The sequence below is a fragment of the Mycteria americana genome, chromosome 1 (assembly GCF_035582795.1).
Source record: "Mycteria americana isolate JAX WOST 10 ecotype Jacksonville Zoo and Gardens chromosome 1, USCA_MyAme_1.0, whole genome shotgun sequence".
NCBI classification, from domain to species: domain Eukaryota; kingdom Metazoa; phylum Chordata; class Aves; order Ciconiiformes; family Ciconiidae; genus Mycteria; species Mycteria americana.
The window spans coordinates 222549189-222567640 of record NC_134365.1 but is presented as its reverse complement, the minus strand read 5'-3'; the positions used below and the strand labels follow the sequence as shown (position 1 = coordinate 222567640).

At 49.4% G+C, this 18452-nt stretch overlaps 2 protein-coding genes across 2 annotated transcripts in view; one reads left to right on the top strand and one right to left on the bottom strand.

Annotated features, from left to right (window-relative positions):
• The first annotated feature begins 9287 nt into the window (after window positions 1-9287).
• Window positions 9288-18452, top strand: part of LOC142410052 (olfactory receptor 51E2-like) — a 52655-nt gene continuing 43490 nt past the window's right edge. Inside the window, exon 1 of the mRNA XM_075501963.1 lies at window positions 9288-9658. Within this exon, the coding sequence (XP_075358078.1) occupies window positions 9288-9658 (371 nt within the window). The remainder of the gene's footprint in view (window positions 9659-18452) is intronic.
• LOC142404527 (olfactory receptor 51G2-like) lies at window positions 13111-18339 on the bottom strand. Its single transcript, XM_075491489.1, is given in 8 exon segments — window positions 13111-13303; window positions 13305-13603; window positions 13606-13804; window positions 13806-13865; window positions 13867-14022; window positions 16249-16307; window positions 17381-17513; window positions 18260-18339. Coding segments are annotated over 8 exon segments (1179 nt in total).

Genomic DNA, 18452 nt, shown 5'->3' with positions numbered 1-18452 from the left:
CCCCGAGGGGGATTTGTCATGCTGACACACGTAGCAGACCCTCATCCCCAGGCACCCACAGTCCCAAGACCCCTCTCTCCAGACTGAGGGCATTCAGTTCCCGACATCACCTGGCAAACAAAACCCACTGCCCTAGCTGGTATCTTGGGCTTTGCCGTGCCTGGCCCTCCTTCTCCCATCTGAGGGGCCTTCGTGGTGCATGGAGCGAGGCTGTGGGTCAGGCTTGGTTATTCATTCATTGAGACAAAGGTGATGGTCAATTTTTTTTTTTTTTAGCTATTTTATTATACAAAACAGGAAAAAAACATAAAAATGGTTAGGACTGTGTTTGTCTTACTCTTAAATCTTGTCTTAAACCAAGACTGGAGAGTCCTTGCGCAAGGGGGCTGACAAGCAGTGCTGTTTACGGCATCTGGCGCGGCAGAGTCCTGGCTGTGATAGAAGTTTCTGGAGTTACCAGGGAGGACACGGTTGTTTTGGGTCATAATCTTTCAGAACATGCCCTCATCTTACCTGGGTTCAGCAGGCTTCTCCTATGCACCAAATCTGGAGGGTTTTGTACAGGGAATAGCGCAGCTCCTGGAAACGCTGTGCAGCCAACAGCAGTGCAGCCCACGTGCTGGCCCTGCTTCAAGCAGGGCATCAGACTAGAGACCCCTGAAGTGCCCTTCCCACCCAAGTTATCCTGTGGTTCTGCACTCTGAGTTTGCAAGACGTTTGCTTGCTTTTCTCACCCATGCCTTTTTTTGAAGGGGTCCATAAAGAAACAAGTTGAAGGTGCCTTTATAAATCTGCTTTGTTTGGATGCTGTAAAAGACAGGATTGAAGAGGGGTGGGAGGAGGGTGTAGATGTTGCCCGTCACAGTGTGGAAGATGGGGATGCCTTTTTCCAAAATCTGTGCAGGATGGGCTGGCCAAGTTCTGGGATGAAGAAGACTGAGACCACACAACCTTCAGGCCCTCGTCCTTGGAGGCAATGCTGAGAGGTGTCACAGGGACCACAATAGAGGACAACAAAATGAAGAGGGTATCCGAACCCATGGTGAAGAAAATGAGGTCCGGTGCATGGATGCTGTTGAATGCCATCTCTCTGGATGGCAGCCAGGTCACCGTGGGATGGAGGCAAAGGGGATGGGACAAGGCAGTCCCCGGTCACCAGGCACCCAGAGGAGATGGAGGACCGGGGTATGATCAGGACTATGACCCTCTGTGGGTGCGTCAGCCCTATTTTGGCTGCCCTCATGCCTGTTGGCATGGTCTTACAGCTCCATGGGGGCAGAGAGCCATCAGCCTGTCAAGGGGCATGGCAAAAAGCACTGCTGGCTCCAGGAGGGTGAGGGAGCCTGTACCCCGCCGAGACACACGGGGGTACAGGCTAATTGCCAGGAGCAAGGACCGCAGCACCCTCGGCACGGTGAAGAGACACAGCCCAGGGTCAGTGAGGGCCAGCACGGAGAGGACATGATGCAGGACTGGTGGAGGCTTTGGTCTGCTTTTCTAGCATACAGAATAACAAAATTTCCAGTGCTCGTAGCGACATGAACAGAACAAATTGAGGTGGAAATCTGGGGTAAGATGTCCTTCACACCCAGGGAATGTGGTTAGCAGAAAGGCTGTGACCACAAGGCCGGTCCAGTGCTCACTCCCATGAGGTGCTCTTGGTGTCCTCTCCCTTTTTAGGGATTGCAATCTGCGCAGCCCAGATTTGGCTCAGGTCTAGTTCAGAAATGATAGAAAACTCCTGAATCCCTGTGAATTGCATCATGCAGCCCTGAACTGATGGGAGGCTCACACTAACAGGTTGATGGATTGTTCTCCTCTTTCATGGCAGCTTCTCTCAAACCTGAGACAGCACTGCAAGCCTTTGATGAATGAGCACACCGTGTTGCTTTGGAAAGAAAGGAAGGGAATTGCCACAACAACAGCACAGACTAATAACTGAATAGATTTCATAAGAGGAGAACTGCTTCTCATGAAAATTGGTAGGAAAAGGCATTAGGAAATAGTCTTAAATTATATAAATCAGAAAACAGTTGTGATCTGCAATACCTGCTCTTCCTCAGCCATCGGGAGACGTCACCTCTCCCCTCCTCCCGGAGCCTGCTCTCCTGCAGACCCACCATGAAAATGGAGCCCCCAGGTCTGCAAACGGTGAGATGGAAGATAAAACTTCTTATTTATCTCGTAATAGACGATGTTTGCAGTTTTTACAGGTGATAAGAAAAAGAACTAGTCGAATATCTATGCTAGGATAATTAATGGAGTCTGCGCAATGAAAAATGTGGTGGTGCGTTTTGTGCTTATGAGAGAAGTATTCATCTAAGGAGCAGTCTAAGGAGCAGGCTAACCAGAGGACTAGCAGGTATAATTATTTTTATCTGTCCTGATCCCCACACTTACCAAAATAACAGGAGCAGAAAAAAAACCCCAGTTCTCTTCGCTTCTTAGCATAAGCCAAAAATACTCTTTAACTGACTCTGTGCTGCCCCTGCTGGGGTTATATATAGTGTAAGGCACGATTTTATGCCTCTAGAGGGAATTCTCTGTCAGCAGCATCAGCATAATAGAGCATTTCAGAAGACAGGTCTTACAGCTGGTGGGACTGGAATATAATCATAACAAAATTCAGCCGTCCATGTGATATGTTTGTTGTGTTTTCCCACACTACTTGAAACGAGGATGAATGGTAATGTACTTGTTCTGATTTTGCAAAAGATGCTTTATTGCTTTCGAGAAGTAAATAAAGATGTTGTTTCCTGCAAGAAACGGTATGGAAGTACCCAAGCTTCCTAATGGCTCTGTGCTCCTGCACAACCATTTTTTGGTAGTCTTATACACCGCACGTTATGTTACGGGGATATTTGGAGAGAAAATCTGTCTGCCTGTGAAACAAGGGGGATCCTTTTCAGCTTGCCTAGCCCATGGGAGAGAGCTTAATCTATAGGGCCACAAGCAATCCCGCGGGTGAGACTGGAGGGATGGGGCCAGCTCTGCTGGCTGTTTTCCATGAGCCACGTTGTGCAAGGATCGGCTGGGAACAGGATCACAACTTTTTTCCTGTGTCACTAGCAAAATCTGATGTCATGGCAACTGCAGTACCCCTGCAAAAACCCTCAAGAAATATCATTTGGATATTAAGAGATTTTTGATCCACCCCCCGTGGTAACTTTGGAGAAATGAAGGTTTGAAACCCCGGAGTGACTTATCATAGCTGATCTGCCTCATCTTTCCTTTTTTCTGCCCCCTTACCTCCTCCCACCTGTGCTCAGTGCCCTTCCAGCCCAAATTCTCTTCAATAAGAGAACCAGATGTGCTCATTTTCCATCCCAAACCAGAAGTGGCAGGGATAACGTTTCTGAGATGATGAGGAGTTTCTCTTTCATATCCCAAAGACTCATCTGGCCAGAAGTGCAGGAGTTTTCACTACCTGGCACAAAGTGAACTCAGAAACCAAATTATTCTTTCGGTTTTGTTTTTGTTGGCAGCCTTTTATCATGTCTCCCTCAATCTTTCTTTGTCCAGGCTAAATGACCGCTGCTGTGCAGACAGGTCCCCATGCTCCACCCCACAGAAATTAAGAATTCCTGCGCTAGAGACCCACGTATTCACTGCGCAGTAACAAACGCCATGGTAGTTAATGCGGTTTAGATAAATGCACATTGCCAAACGGCAGTGGCTGGCAGAGGCTGGAGAAGCACCTATGTCCATGCGGCAGAGATGTGTGAATGACGGGGAGGATGCACCGGTCCCCAGAAAGCAGAGCACCGTCTCCCCACAGGACGTATTCCCTCCTGTCACCTGGCAGATCACAAATGGGAGAATCATCTTCTGGAGACTACCCAGCTTCACCACAGGGTTGCAGAGTGATGCTTAAGCTTGCTGTTGTGGTTTAACCTGGCAGGCGGCTAAACACCACACAGCCGTTCACTCGCTCCCCCCCACCCAGTGGGATGGGGGAGAGAATCAGGAAAAAAAAGTAAAATTAGTGAGTTGAGGTAAAGATAGTTTAATAGGACAGAAAAGGAAGGGAAAATAATAGTAATAATAATGATTATTATTATAAAAATATACAAAATAAGAAGTGATGCACAAGGCAATTGCTCACCACCTGCTGCCCATCCCATCCCTGAGCAGCGATCGCTGCCCCCCACCCAACTCCCCCCAGTTTCTATACTGAGCATGACGCCGTATGGTATGGAACAGCCCTTGGGCCACCTTGGGCCAGCTGTCCTGGCTGTGCCCCTTCCCGGATTCTCACTGGTAGGGCATGAGAAGCTGAAAAGCCCTTGCCTAGTGTAAGCACTACTTAGCAACCACCAAAACATCAGCGTGTTATCCCATTAGTCTCATACTAAAATCCAAAACACGGCACTATACCAGCTACTAGGAAGTAGTAGCTGATTAACTCTATCCCAGCCGAAACCAGGACACTTGCCCAAAGCCTGCCGTGGTCTGGTGCTCAGCCACGTGCCCCTGTGGCCGCGGCAGCCTTTTGGCAGCGGGAGGCTGTGGTGGTCCTCCGGGTTGCATCTGCAGGGACAGATGTGAAGCAAATGACCGAGACACGCTCCAAAGCTTTCCCGTTACTCCTTCAGCAGCACTCAGACCTGCACAGACCACCGCTGCCGCGAACGCTGGCTGGGAAGAACCTCCTTCCATGGAGGGGAGTGCTTCACTTTGGGACAGTTTTGTTTGGTAAGTTTCCGTTTGCTTTATTAATAATTTTTATTTTACATACATGAAGTTTTCAGTGTTTGACGACACTAGAGAGAAGGAACCCCTTTCAGTGGGAAAGAAAGGCAAGACAATTTGTATTGGCCCTTTCTGCATGTGTGAGTCTGTCCCAGATAACGAGCTTAGGTACATGGGCTGAAATGCAGGCACTGTCAGGCACGATCTGTACGTGAATCACCACTGGATCATTTTCCGTTGGCACCGTGGGACAATATTCCAGCAAAGTACCCCATAAACACTAGCCCTGGCCTTAGCTTTTTCTGTTTTGCCTCTTTGTTTTAGTTGCTCTATCCATAACATGGGGAAAATAAAATGCATGTGTCTTTAAAAGGGTTTATTGGGATTCCACTGCTGATGTTTGAAAAATGATGTGTATGTAAGAGTGTTTTTGCACGGCCAAAAAGCGTGCTCAGCCTCCACCCATGCTGGTACACGCTGAGTTTGTGGGCACTGCACCTCCCTCTTGCCATCCCTTTCCCAACCTCTCTCCCCAAAGTTTTGCCACGGCAGAATTTAGATCTTCTCAAGCATACAAAGAAGAGTGAGGCACCACTTTTGCACTAAAAGGCCTGGCAGGGATGTGTGTATTTTTCTAGGGGTGCAAAGATCTAAAGATGCACTCCATTTTACCAAAACTCAGTGATGAAATCTAAGCCATATTTCCAGGGAGTTGCATCTCTAGCTCACCTTCAGATCTAGTTGGCAAGTGCAGAGCAGCAGTTTCACCCTGGAGCCAACACCTCCACATGGGGCAAATAATTGACTTTATTCAATGTTTAACATTTTAAAAATTCATGGTTCTTTTTTTAAAAGGGAAGAAAAATCTGGTGACAGCTATTTTTTTTCATTGCTGCTCTGACCAGCATTTCCTAAACGTTTATGATCCTTGTGTTTGCTCTTGCAGCACTTACGCCTGTGCTGCTGCCAAGGTACGACAGGGAGTACCATCACCTTCCTGGACGTGTAGTTGGTTTGCGTTTCATGGCCTCAGCCCCTGCAGCAGGTCCCAGGTGACTGTCATTGCTGCTGAGATTTCACACAGGCATTATAAAAACAGACAGCTTCCTCTGCATGTGGAACACAGGCAGGAGTGTGGTTCTCTGTCCCCCCGCATCTTCTGCCTGAGGACTTCAGCCAAACAGAGGTAAGGGCATCTGAAGGGTCAATGCACTTCCATGTCAGTCGTGCTTCATCACTGACGTTTTAATTTTGGGCGGGTCATTTTCCATTCAGATTTTGTGATAAAAGGTAGCTTTGGTTCACAGCTGGCTTGCTTATCTATCGCCGTGCATTCCTGCAGCTGTTCCACACCCTCCATCCATCCATCCGTCTATCCATCCCTCCATCCATCCGTCTCCCTCTGTTGTGGTTTAACCCCACAGATGTTCAGTGAATGCCCCCCTTCCGCCTTCCCCCAGTTTTTATTGCTGAGCACGATGTCATACGGTATGGAATATCCCTGTGGTCAGCTGGGGTCCTGGCTGTGTCCCTCCCCAAGTCCTTGTGCACCCCCAGCCTACTCGCTGGTGGGGCAGGGTGAGAAACAGAAAAGACCTTGATGCTGTGTAAGCACTGTTCAGAAATAAATAAAACATCAGTGTTTTCTCAACGCTTTTGGTCACAAATCCAAAACAGCACCGTATGAGCTACTATGAAGAAAATTAACTCTATCCCAGCCAAAATGAACCCTCCAAACCCATCACCTTGCCACCCAGGCAGCTATTGCCAGCACACCCCTTGGCTGCCTGTTTATCTATCCCTCTATCCACATCCATCTTCATCACCTATCCCTGTTTCTTCCCCACCACACTGTCTCCTCTCAGTGTTGTCCACAGCCCGGGTGCCTCCTGCTGCAACACAGGGACACTGTAGGGATGCAACTGCCGGTATTCGGAGGAGGGAGTGGACATTTCTATAGAGAGTAACATCCAGTGTTATAACAGCATATTTCAAACAGATTTAAGAGCTTTAAGAACTGTGTTTTTTCACGGGATCTTTCACAAAACACAGATTATGCCCCAGCTGCTGATGGGACGATGTTTTGCTCCTGTCTCTGAAGTGGCTGGTGCTGAGCACACTTGGAAATGGCACACTTGGAGATGGAGAAGCAGTTCCTCTGGTCCTTACTCACTGAGAGCCTGACAGATGGTGCTGTGAAGCACGACCGAGCAAGGATTACGCTCTGTCTACAGGCTCCGTGTTCATCCTTCTGGGCAGAAGCTGAGCATCCACCGGAGCCAGAGCGCCCACTCCTCCCCCGTGGCACGGCACCCGGCTGGGCTGTGGAAATTCATCCCTTCCCTGTGGGCAGACACATTGCTTACGTGTCTCGACAAGGACAAAAATAAAAGGAGGATGGGAAGAGCAGGTGAGGAATATTCCTTCCTCAGCCTCACTGTGGAGCAGTCAAGGTGAACAGCTTCGTGGAGGGCACCGCGGGGGGCAGGACGCCCAGCCTGTGGGGCAGCCCCACGGGCGGAGGATGGGACTTTTCCCAGTTTAATGAATATTTATCCAGGCCAGAACATTCGGCGATGCACAGAGTGAACAAAGCAATCTTTTTATTTTTGTGGGACATCCAAAGCACATTTACAGATGATGAGGATGAGGCACATGTTTGAGTCTGTACACCCATATTCAAATACTTAAATCTATATTTTCATGTTGAAGATAATTAGAGCACCCTGGAAAGCTGTCTGCTAATTTAACTTATCAAGCTAATTATTTAGCTGGTGAAGTAAAGAGTGGCGGCACAGATGTCTGGAGCTTTGTCTGAGAAGTGAGGCAGTTGGAAGTAGACTCATTCCATTTTTCACGGCACACTAATGAGCTTAGCCACATGCCCTCCAATTAAACAATGCTATGTTCCCTGTTTGCATAGACGGATGGAGCGTGAATTCCTTGAGTGCTGCGGGCTGGAAAAGTTCAACTTCTTCCACATCAGCCACTTCAGCCCCTGAAAAGAGCAGCAGACAAGCCAGGCAAATAATGAGCATAGGTTACAGGAGCGTTTTATAACTTTTTTTTTTTTTTTCACTTACAACCCCAAAAGGTACCGTCCCTGTATTCAAAGCTTAAGCCCTGTAAGCATTGCTTTTCTTTTACGATTTCTGTTTCACATAGCACTGTATTTCCCTGAGGTATCTGTGGGCTGTGGATTGGAAGCCCTTGGTTGACAGTTCTGTAGAAGAAATGAGAGCTGGGTTTGTGTACATATTGCTTAATTTTACCCACAACGGTTAGCTGTAATAACAACCTTCCTGCTATCGTTGCTGTGTACATTACTAACACACACAGCGACTGAGATACCTGTCACTTTGAATAGCTTGGTGGGCTATCAGTAAGAACTATAGTAATGGCAACAACAATTAGAATAGTAAATAATCTCCAAAGTGAAGGGAAACGATAATGTTCTAAATTTGCCAATGCCTGACCCAATTTAGACTTGCAGGAGTGACCGTGTCCCCTCGGGGGTCAGGGCGGGTGACCGATACATTTCGGTAATTGCTGCTGTTTCTGTAGCTCCCAGGGACCCTTGCCAAGGAGCACAGTCCCACGGCGCCGGGTGTCGCACAGACACAAAACGGGGAGAAAACGGCAGCCTTTTCCCCTTTCCCTTCCACGGAAGGGTAGGTTAAACGATAGTAAAGGGTGCAGGTGGAGGACAGGAGGACAAGCAGCACCGTATCTGCCAAGAGCCAAGCCATGGTCCAAACTCAGCAGCCGGGCAGGGAGCGGTGGTTTGCAGAGCTCCAGACAGGGCATCCTGCAGAGGATGAAAGACGAAAATCTGAAAATCCAGCAAGCAAGCTGAGGGAGCTGGCTGGGCAGGCTGGTACCTGCAAGCAAGGACAGACAACAGGCTGGAGGCACAGCCTGGGAGGGGAAACGGGCATCTGTTGTCTGCTGCAACAGCCCACGGGCAAGGAGCAAGGGTGGTGAGAGGGACCATTGTCCTCCTGCAATGTCCTGCATGGAAGTGCATGGGGTGAGGCTGTGTGCGTCAGGGACTGAGTGGAGGTGTGGAAAAGGCTGGGGACCGAGGGGAAAGGCTGGAAATCCGATGTAGAGAGCTGGAGAGGGACCCACATGGAAGCAGAGATGAGGGCCTGAGTGCCAGGGAAGGACAGCGATGTTGCTTACAGCAACTGAGAGAAGAGGCTGTAGCAATGTTCTGGGAGGAATGTAGCCCCGGTGCAATAAATGATGTTATTATTGACTTTACAGGTGAGGAGCCTGGGGAAAATAGAGCAGGAAAAAGGACTGAACCGGCACTGCAAAGTGCTTGTCTCTGCTCTGGCACATCTTCAAGAAGGAGAAAAGAAATGAGATCTTCATGCCACGACACCAGACTGTTTTCATTGCCCTGCGAAATCTAATCCTGCATTACCTTTGAATTGCTAATGAAAAAGGGGCCTTTAACGAAGGCAGGGCTGGAGCGAGCATGTCCCCAGGGAACAGCAGCCGTGCTGGTGCCCTGGCTTTCCTGCTGACAGGCATTCCCAGGTTTCCACCCCTGGGTTTTCTTCCCTTGCTGTCTGATGCTCATCACGATGCTGGGAAAAGGCACCATCCTACTTGTCGTGAGAGTGAACCAAAAGCCCCACCAGCCCACGTACTACTTCCTTTCGATGCTAGCAACCACGGACCTGGGCCTGACTCTGTCCACCCTGCCCACCATGCTGCATGTCTTTTGGTTCGGCTTCCCGGTCTGCCTCACCCAGATGTTCTGCATCCATGTCTTCTCCTTCATGGAGTCCTTGATGCTTCTGGCCATGGCCTTGGATCACTGCCTGGCCATCTGCTGCATGCTGAGGTACCCCTCCATCCTCACCAGTGCCAGGGTTGCAAAGACAGGGATGGTCTGCCACTCTCTGATGCTGCTCCCGCTCATCTGCCTGCTCACACAACGGCCGTTCTGCCAGTTCCACGTGCTGTCCCACTCCTACTACCTGTACCAGGACACGATACCGCTGGCATGCACAGACTCCACCCTGAGCACCCTGTATGGCCTAACCCTGGTGCTGTTCATGATCCTAGACTCAGTGCTCATCACCTTGTCCTACACCATGATCATTAAGGCCGTGGTGGGCATCACCTCCAGAGAGGAGCAGACCAAAGCCCTCAACACTTATGTCGCTCACTTCTGTGTTGTCCTCATCTTCTATGTCCCCATGGTCAGCCTGTCCATTATACACCGGTACGGGAAGAATGCCACACCCTTCAGCCACACGTTCATGGCCAACGTCTACCCTTTTGTCCTGCCTGTGTTGAACCCCATCATCTACAGCATGAAAAACAAGCCCATTCACAAAGGCCTCCTCAGGCTCCTGTGTCAACAACTGGCCTGGCCTGGCCACGGCCAGCAGCCCAGGAGTCACTAAGAAGTGGGAAGCTTGCCTACATTAAATGCCCATAAAAAGTGATAGGTCAAACATAAGCGGGAGTTTAAGAGAGAGAAAAATTAATGGGAAGAGCACCTTGCAAAGGATGCTCTGTCAGCAGAATGCTCTTTAAATGCATCAAAAGCAGGAATCCATCTAGGAAACAGGTGGACCACTTGGTGACCAAGGGTGAGAAGCATCCTCAGGGGTGATAAGGCCATAGCAGAGAAGCTCAGTGAATTCTTTGCATCGGATTTCTATACCTGACACCGTCTTCATAGCAAATGGATTAGAGGATCTTGATCAGTTTGAAGTAAATATGGAGGAGGGGTTACATCAAAGAATTATCAGTTAAATACCGCTGACTCCCAGGACCAGGTGTCATTCACCTGAGAATCTGGAAGGAGCTCACGTGAAGCTGCAGAGCTGCTGGGCAGGGTGCATCACTCTATTGCAAATGGTCATGGTGCTGCAGGGCGGATCACCCCTTCAACTCCGCCTGCAAAAGGGGCTCCACGGGTTCCTGAGACCTACTGACCAGTGGGCTTGATTTCCATCTCTGGTGGGACAGCAGAGGCTGGGATAAATAGTGAAGTCACTAAGCATATGGGTAAACACATATGGTAAAGCTCTTGCAGAGCCAGCCAGGCTACTGCAAGAGGGAATCCTGCCGTGGCAGTCTGCTGGGCTTCTGTGAGAGTGGCTCCAGCTGGAGGGATGCCGTGGCCATAATACACATGGATGCCCCAAAGCCTTTGACTAAATGCTTTTAATGAAATTACTTTGTAGGGGCATTGGAGGAAACCCTCTTCTAGGGATGCGAAGTTGGTTAAAGTAAGGGTAGGTCATTTTCAGTCCAGAGAAGAGTCAGCAGTGGCCTCCACAAGGGATCTCTGCTAGGACTCATTTTATTCTGCATTGTCATCAGTGACTTGGATGAGGGAGTGCACAGTGAACTCTCAAAGCTTGCAGAAGACACTAGGTCAGCCACTGGACTGATAGCAACTCTGTTCTGTGTTTTTATAGGATTGCTAAAACTTTAATTGCAATAACAATAAATGCTTGGCTCCACATAGAAGGCGTGCTTCCTTTTGCTGTAACAAGCTTTTGAGGGTACCACAGCCCCAGCGCACACAGAACCACCACGAGACTTGTTAACAACGGAATGTGATAAGCTATTATTTGGATCACAAGTCCCACCAAAGTGGGTCTCAAAGCAAGGAGTCTGAAGAAACTCTTGCTGCATGGTGGTAGGTACATGTGATACATCTGTTGATAGTTCTCCTGGGCTGCCATGAGAGACAGGGAAACCCCATGGAGGTTCGTCAAACCCAGTGCTCAACCCGGAATCCCAAGGAAGGGGGCTCAGCCTGAGGAAGGCAGCTTCTGTTGTTTGGGTCACATCAGCGAAATCTTATCAGGTAACCTGTAAAGCATCAATGACCATTCAGTTCTCGGTCTGACTTGGAATACGTAGGGTATTTTTTGTTATTTTTCTGTAATTTCCCTTGGGTATTCTTGTGCCCATTTAGGCTTCAATAAATACCAGTGTTCCTTGGTTGTTCTCAGTCATGACAGCTTTATGTAAGGGAAAAAAGAAGGCAGGATTTATTCTGGACCTTCTTAGCCCCTCCTGGGATGGTGGATGCTGCAGACGCGAGGAAGGCACTGGCCTTCGATATAGAGCCTTGAGCACAGCAGGGCTGCAGCCAGCACTGCTACCAATGATTTTGTTTTGTTTTAAGTGCATAGCACTGCTTCACCTCTCTGCTTTCTAACCTTAGGCCAAAGCAATCCTATTCAAATAAATGGAAATCAAAGCAGAGGGAGGTATGGGGAGCAGGCAGGACATTCTGGGGTGAAACCAGCCCCAACTATCCACTTTAGGGTGATCTGAGCCACTCTTCTCCAAGCTCTGTCTTGATTAGAACTCCTCCTGAGTGACAGGCGCTTAAACACCCAGTGTGCATGGAGGCACCTCATTTCAGGAGTCTCCGGTGGAGCTGGCTCTCCTGTTGCCGTAATAGAAGATGGTGGAGCTGGACCCACTCACACCAGCTGGGGATCTGACCTGAACCCTTTTTGCATGTAATTCCGCTCCCATTACAACCTGATGGCATTGTGAGCCTGGTGCTGCTGCAGTGATATTGCACAGGCTCTGTTTCCATTGGGATTCTGCACTGAGCCATTAAGTGGCTGGTCCAGGCAGAGCAGATGAACCATCCCCACTGCTGTGAGTCTGCAACACCCCAGAATGGGCTGGTTACAGTCCCTGGGAAGGGAAACGCATGGTGACTTTCAGCTCCCGCAGCACGAATCACAGCTTTTGGATATGTCTTGTTCCTGCTGGAAATGTTACCTGGCTGGAGCGAGAGGGCTTTGCCATACGCCCAGGTCCTTAGACACTTCACAGTCTTAGCAAGTCTGGCTGCAGGTGTAAAAAGCTTGAATAAACAGCTATTGCACATGTGTAGATCTACGCTGTAGGGCATGCTGATGCACTAGAGCCTAGATGGCTAAGCACGTCTAGGAAGCATTAGATTTTCCCTGCAGATACATGCTCAGGCAGTGCTGGCCAGGAGGATCAACTCCCTCATTCTGGCAGGAACTCTGGGTCCAGCTGAACCAGTGCCATGGTGAAGGTGGGAAACTCTTACCCCCACACGTCCATTGCTATGACCTCCTTGTCTAAAAAGAAGGGCCATTAGCTTAGGAACAGCTACAGCTCCTGCATTATTGACCAGGAATGTATAGAAGACTGTAGATACTGCAACACTCCTTTATACAGCAAAGAAAATGCTGTGGGCCTAGACACAGGGTATGCTTCAGCGACTGCATAAGAAGAGTTTAAAGGTTCAGGGTCCTCAGCAGTCAAATGGATGACAGGATGGAGCAGAGAGTATCTATCTAAACTGTTATTCACCAGCTGTTCTACTATATGCAAAACCTCTTGGGTCTTCTGTGTCCTACATCAGCACCTTCTTGGAGTGTGTCATTTGTGTATCCCTCTGCAGATCTGTTTAGTTTTTGCACTATAAATAATGGGGTTTAGCAGAGGGGGTACAAGGAGGTAGATATTGGCCACGAGGACATGAATCAGAGAAGAGGCAGGTTTCTCAAGCCTGTACACCATGGACAAGCCAACCAGGGGGCTATAATAAATCAAAACAGCACAGATATGAGATGCAGGTGTCCAGGGCCTTGACACGCTCTTCCTTGGATGTGATACTCAGCACAGTCTTAATGATCACGGCATAGGACAGGATGATAGACAGCAAGTGTAGCCCAAAGGTAGCCAGGACGACAAATAAGCCATACACACTATTCACCTTGATATCTGCAGAGGGCAGCTGGAGTAAGTTGGGGTGCAAACAGAAGGACTGAGCCAGCATGTGGGACCTGCAGAACGACAGCTTCTTCAGAAATATCAGCAAGGGGAGCAAGAGGCTAATGCTTCTCGCTGTGAGCCCCAGCCTGATGACACCTAGCTGGGGTTGGTCAGGATGGACTCATACTGCAAGCGGTTGTAGGTGGCCATGAAGCAGTCAAAGGCCATGGCCCACAGCACCCCAGAGTCCAGGATGGAGAAGCAGTGAATGAAGAAGATCTGGGTGAGGCAGGCATCAAACCTGATCTCCTGTGAATCAGAGAGCAGCATGCTCAGCACTGTGGGGAGCGTAGAGAGACACGCCAAGCTCCGCGATAGCCAGCATGCACAGGAAGAGGTACATGGGCTCATGGAGGCTGCATTCTGATGACAAAGAGGATTGCACTATTTCCCAGGATGGAAATAACATACATGCAGCAGAAAGGGATGGCAAGACACAAGTTGCCACTTTCCATTCCTGGGATTCCTGTGAGAAGGAAGGTAGAAGGTTTAAGGAACCTACTGTTGGTCACTTTCCTAGTGCAGCATCTTCATCCTGTCAAAGATCAAGCAGCAGATCCCACTCATCCTACAAAAGAATTCACAGAAATCATAAAGGAGTAATCATGCCATAAAGAAAAGCTTTCTTCGTGTCTCTGTCACTGTGGTGATGGGGATCCAGACTTCTCAGTTTGCTGAGACAGCAAGAGGGCATTTTACCTTTGTGATCAGTTATTGGCATGGAGAACTACAGCTCCCAAAAGTCATAGAATCATAGAATCACAGAATCATAGAATTATTTAGGTTGGAAAAGACCTTTAGGATCATCAAGTCCAACTGTTAACCTAAGACTGCCAAGCCCACCACTACACCATGTCCCTAAGCACCTCATCCAAACGTCTGTTAAATACCTCCAGGGATGGCGACTCCACCACTTCCCTGGGCAGCCTGTTCCAATGCTTGATAACCCTTTCAGTGAAGTAAAATTCCCTAATATCCAGTCTAAACCTCCCCTGGCGCAACTTGAGGCCATTTCCTCTCGTCCTATCACTTGTTACCTGGGAGAAGAGACCGACCCCCACCTCTCTACACCCTCCTTTCAGGCAGCTGTAGAGAGCGATGAGGTCTCCCCTCAGCCTCCTTCTCTCCAGGCTGAACAACCCCAGCTCCCTCAGCCACTCCCCATCAGCCTTGTGCTCCAGACCCTTCCCCAGCTCCGTTGCCCTTCTCTGGACACGCTCCAGCCCCTCAATGTCTCTCTTGTAGTGGGGGGCCCAACACTGAACACAGCATTCGAGGTGCGGCCTCACCAGTGCCGAGTACAGGGGCACGATCACTGCCCTGCTCCTGCTGGCCACACTATTGCTGATACAAGCCAGGATGCCATTGGCTTTCTTGGCCACCTGGGCACACTGCTGGCTCATATTCAGGCGGCTGTCAACCAACACCCCCAGGTCCTTTTCCACCAGGCAGCTTTCCAGCCACTCTTCCCCACGCCTGTAGCGTTGCATGGGGTTGCTGTGGCCCAAGTGCAGGACCCAGCACTTGGCCTTGTTAAACCTCATACAATTGACCTCAGCCCATCGATCCAGCCTGTCCAGGTCCCTCTGCAGAGCCTGCCTACCCTCCAGCAGATCAACACTCCCACACAACTTGGTGTCATCTGCAAACTGACTGAGGGTGCACTCGATCCCTTCGTCCAGATCATTGATAAAGATGTTAAACAGAACTGGCCCCAACACAGAGCCCTGGGGAACACTGCTTGTGACCAGCCGCCAACTGGAGTAAACTCCATTCACCGCAACTCTTTGGGCTCGGCCATCCAGCCAGTTCTTTACCCAGCAAAGCGTATGCCCGTTGAAGCCATGAGCAGCCACTTTCTCTAGGAGAATGCTGTGGGTGTCAAAGGCTTTACTGAAGTCTAGACAGACAACATCCACAGCCTTTCCCTCATCCACTAAGCGGGTCACCTTGTCATAGAAGGAGATCAGGTTGGTCAAGCAGGACCTGCCTTTCATAAACCCATGCTGACTGGGCCTGATCACCTGGTTGTCCTGGATGTGCTGCGCGATGGCACTCAAGATAATCTCCTCTATGACCTTCCCCAGCACCGAGGTCAGGCTGACAGGCCTGTAGTTCCCCGGATCCTCCTTCCGGCCCTTCTTGTAGATGGGCATCACATTTGCTAACCCCCAGTCAACTGGGACCTCCCCAGTTAGCCAGGACTGCTGGTAAAGGATGGAAAGGGGCTTGGTGAGCACTTCTGCCAGCCCCCTCAGTACCCTTGGGTGGATCCCCTCCGGCCCCATAGACTTGTGTGTGTCTAAGTGGTGTAGCAGGTCACTGACCATCTCCCCTTGGATCATGGGGGCTTCATTCTGGTCCCCATCCCTGTCTTCCAGCTCAGGGGGCTGGGTACCCCGAGAACAACTGGTCTTACTATTAAAGACTGAGGCAAAGAAGGCATTAAGTACCTCAGCCTTTTCCTCAGCCTTGGTCACTGTGTTTCCCCCCTTATCCAATAAAGAATGGAGATTCTCCTTAGCCCTCCTTTTGTCAGAAAGCTTATGGAGATGGAGGGACACAGTACCTGGCTGATGGTTGAGTTATGGGCTTGTCTATGCCAGGACACAGAGAGCTGTTGACTAGGCTGGCAGATGTGGTACTGTATTGTCTGTGTTGCAGTAGAGGGCAAAAAGACTCAAAAGGTGGCATCCTGGATGAAGGGTGAAAGCAGACTTGTATCTCATACAGAAAGCCCACCTCTGGACTTGGGAGTTGTGGAGGGGGTTCACCGGTCCTTGCTCTGGCTTTTCCTTGTCCTGTAGAAGAGCAAGAGAAGGAGAACCATGCAGATACCTAGGCCTGTGCTCTGACGTTACCAGGTTACTCCCTCACCTGGACGCCTAAGCGTGGCTTCCAGTGCTTTATGAATGAGATTCCCAAATCGCTTCTGTGTGGGTGTTGCAGAGCACGTCTTCTCTGCTGGCTGTGAGCTTCATCCCCATTTTAGATCTCTCTTTTTTTTTTTTTTTTAATTCTTTGCACCTCTATTTTCTTTCTTTCTGTGAATGAATATCAGACTTGGTGATCTTTTCCTTCCCTAAAAATAACCTTGGCAGCACAGACCCGATATAAGTGCCTTTGCACCAAGCGGTTTCTGCATCTTCGAGAGCTGTGCACAGCTGAGAACCCAGATAGTGCGGCAACATTTTGCAGGATCCAGCAAACAAGCATTCACCAGCGTGCTGCCAAAAAGCAGCGTTGTGAACATCTGCTAGTCCAAGAGCAAAAGATTTTGGACTCGGATATTCTCGTATGTACAAACACAAGTGCTGTCTTCCAGTATAAATGAAGTAAACAATAACCAAATCACCCTCTCTCAGGGCGGAGAGCTCTGGCAGCTCCCTGTGCTGTACAGGAACCGCTTCTGCATCCGGACAATAAAAGATTTCAGTCCCACTTACCCACCTTGCCAAGCTGTAACACGGGCGAGGATTTTCCTTCCTTACAGGTCCCTGTCCCCTCACCTGGGTGCAGGTGCCTGCTGTGTAGGTATCAGCATCTCAGCTGGTGGTCTGGACCCCACCAATCACATGGGGGAACAGGCATTGCCAGAAGGTGGTTGGTCTCACCCTGATGTCTACCCTGGTCAGATAAATGGTGCCTACAGCCCTCACGGACAAGAAAAAGGTCTGAGGGTAACAAGATCTTCATTGCATGCACATCCTCCCTTTAAAACTAATAATCACTTTAACACTAATACTACAGTAACACTGACAAAGTTATCTGAAATTATCTAACAGCTGACGTGTGAAAAGCAGCACAGGAAAAGAAGATCACTTTGCCTTAAATATGGAGCAATACCCAAATATGAGCTGCCTGAGCATCTTGCCTCCAGGCTGCCAGTGAACACATCTTTACATCGCCACTCCACAAGATCCCCCAGGACGCCCGGGCTCACTGGATACTTGTGCGTCCTTTTTTTTTGGTTGATCCACTGTCTCAAAGGAGGTGATGCAAACATACTATTAAGAGCGAATCCCAGTGTCAAGTGGGAGGCTACTGTGGAATTGCCTTGGGTTTGGACCAGGAGCTAAATAGGAATAGAAACTAGATGTAGAGTCAAAGCAGGACTTGAATGTGGTGTGGGCTTCTGGCTTCAACAAGGAGACATCAGACAGGAGGAAACTTTCCTGGGAGACCCTCTGTAGGGGTGAGAAGGACAGATGTGAACCTACCAAGAGGAGAGAGCAATGGTGGCAAGATCTCCCTTTCCTGGCAGCTGTGGCCTCAGGCACCATTGTCAGGAGATGAAACTCCTGAAAACACTGGGCTACCCATCAAAATGCTCAGTTTTGGCCTTTTTCAGCAATGGGACCATTTGTTGCCTTTGGATTTCAAAGCACTACCCCGAAGTTGTACACCACCCCCATGAAAGTGTGCTTGTGTCCCTGGTACAGACCTCCTCAGCTTTCCCACCACTTTCTCCAGGCAGCTCACATGCAGCGTTAGCATTGACTGGAGGGCACTGCTGACCCCCTCCCACCCCAGCAACCACCCATCCATACTGTGCAATGATCCAGATGTCACAGCCAGCTTTATTTATTTACAGAGAAGGGAATCCTAGAGTAGGAGCCTAATCTGTTGGTGCTGAGTATCTGATATTATGTGGTGCTGATGGCTTGTATGCACACATCTCATAGGTCACAAGGAGCTATACGGGCCTTTGGACGTATCTGACTGGCAACGATCCCCTGCTGTCATTTCTTACTTAAAAAAGGCATCTCTTAGAAGACCTCTCCCATTGCTACTGGAGGAGACAGCATGATGGAACGGATGGACATTGGTCATGAGGGCAGCTCCCATGTTCTTAATGAAAATGAAAAAGAAAACAACATTTTTTGTGGAGTCTGAAGAAAAATGGGGCTTCTACCTCACCAGAGCAGTGGCGGGTGAGCATCAGT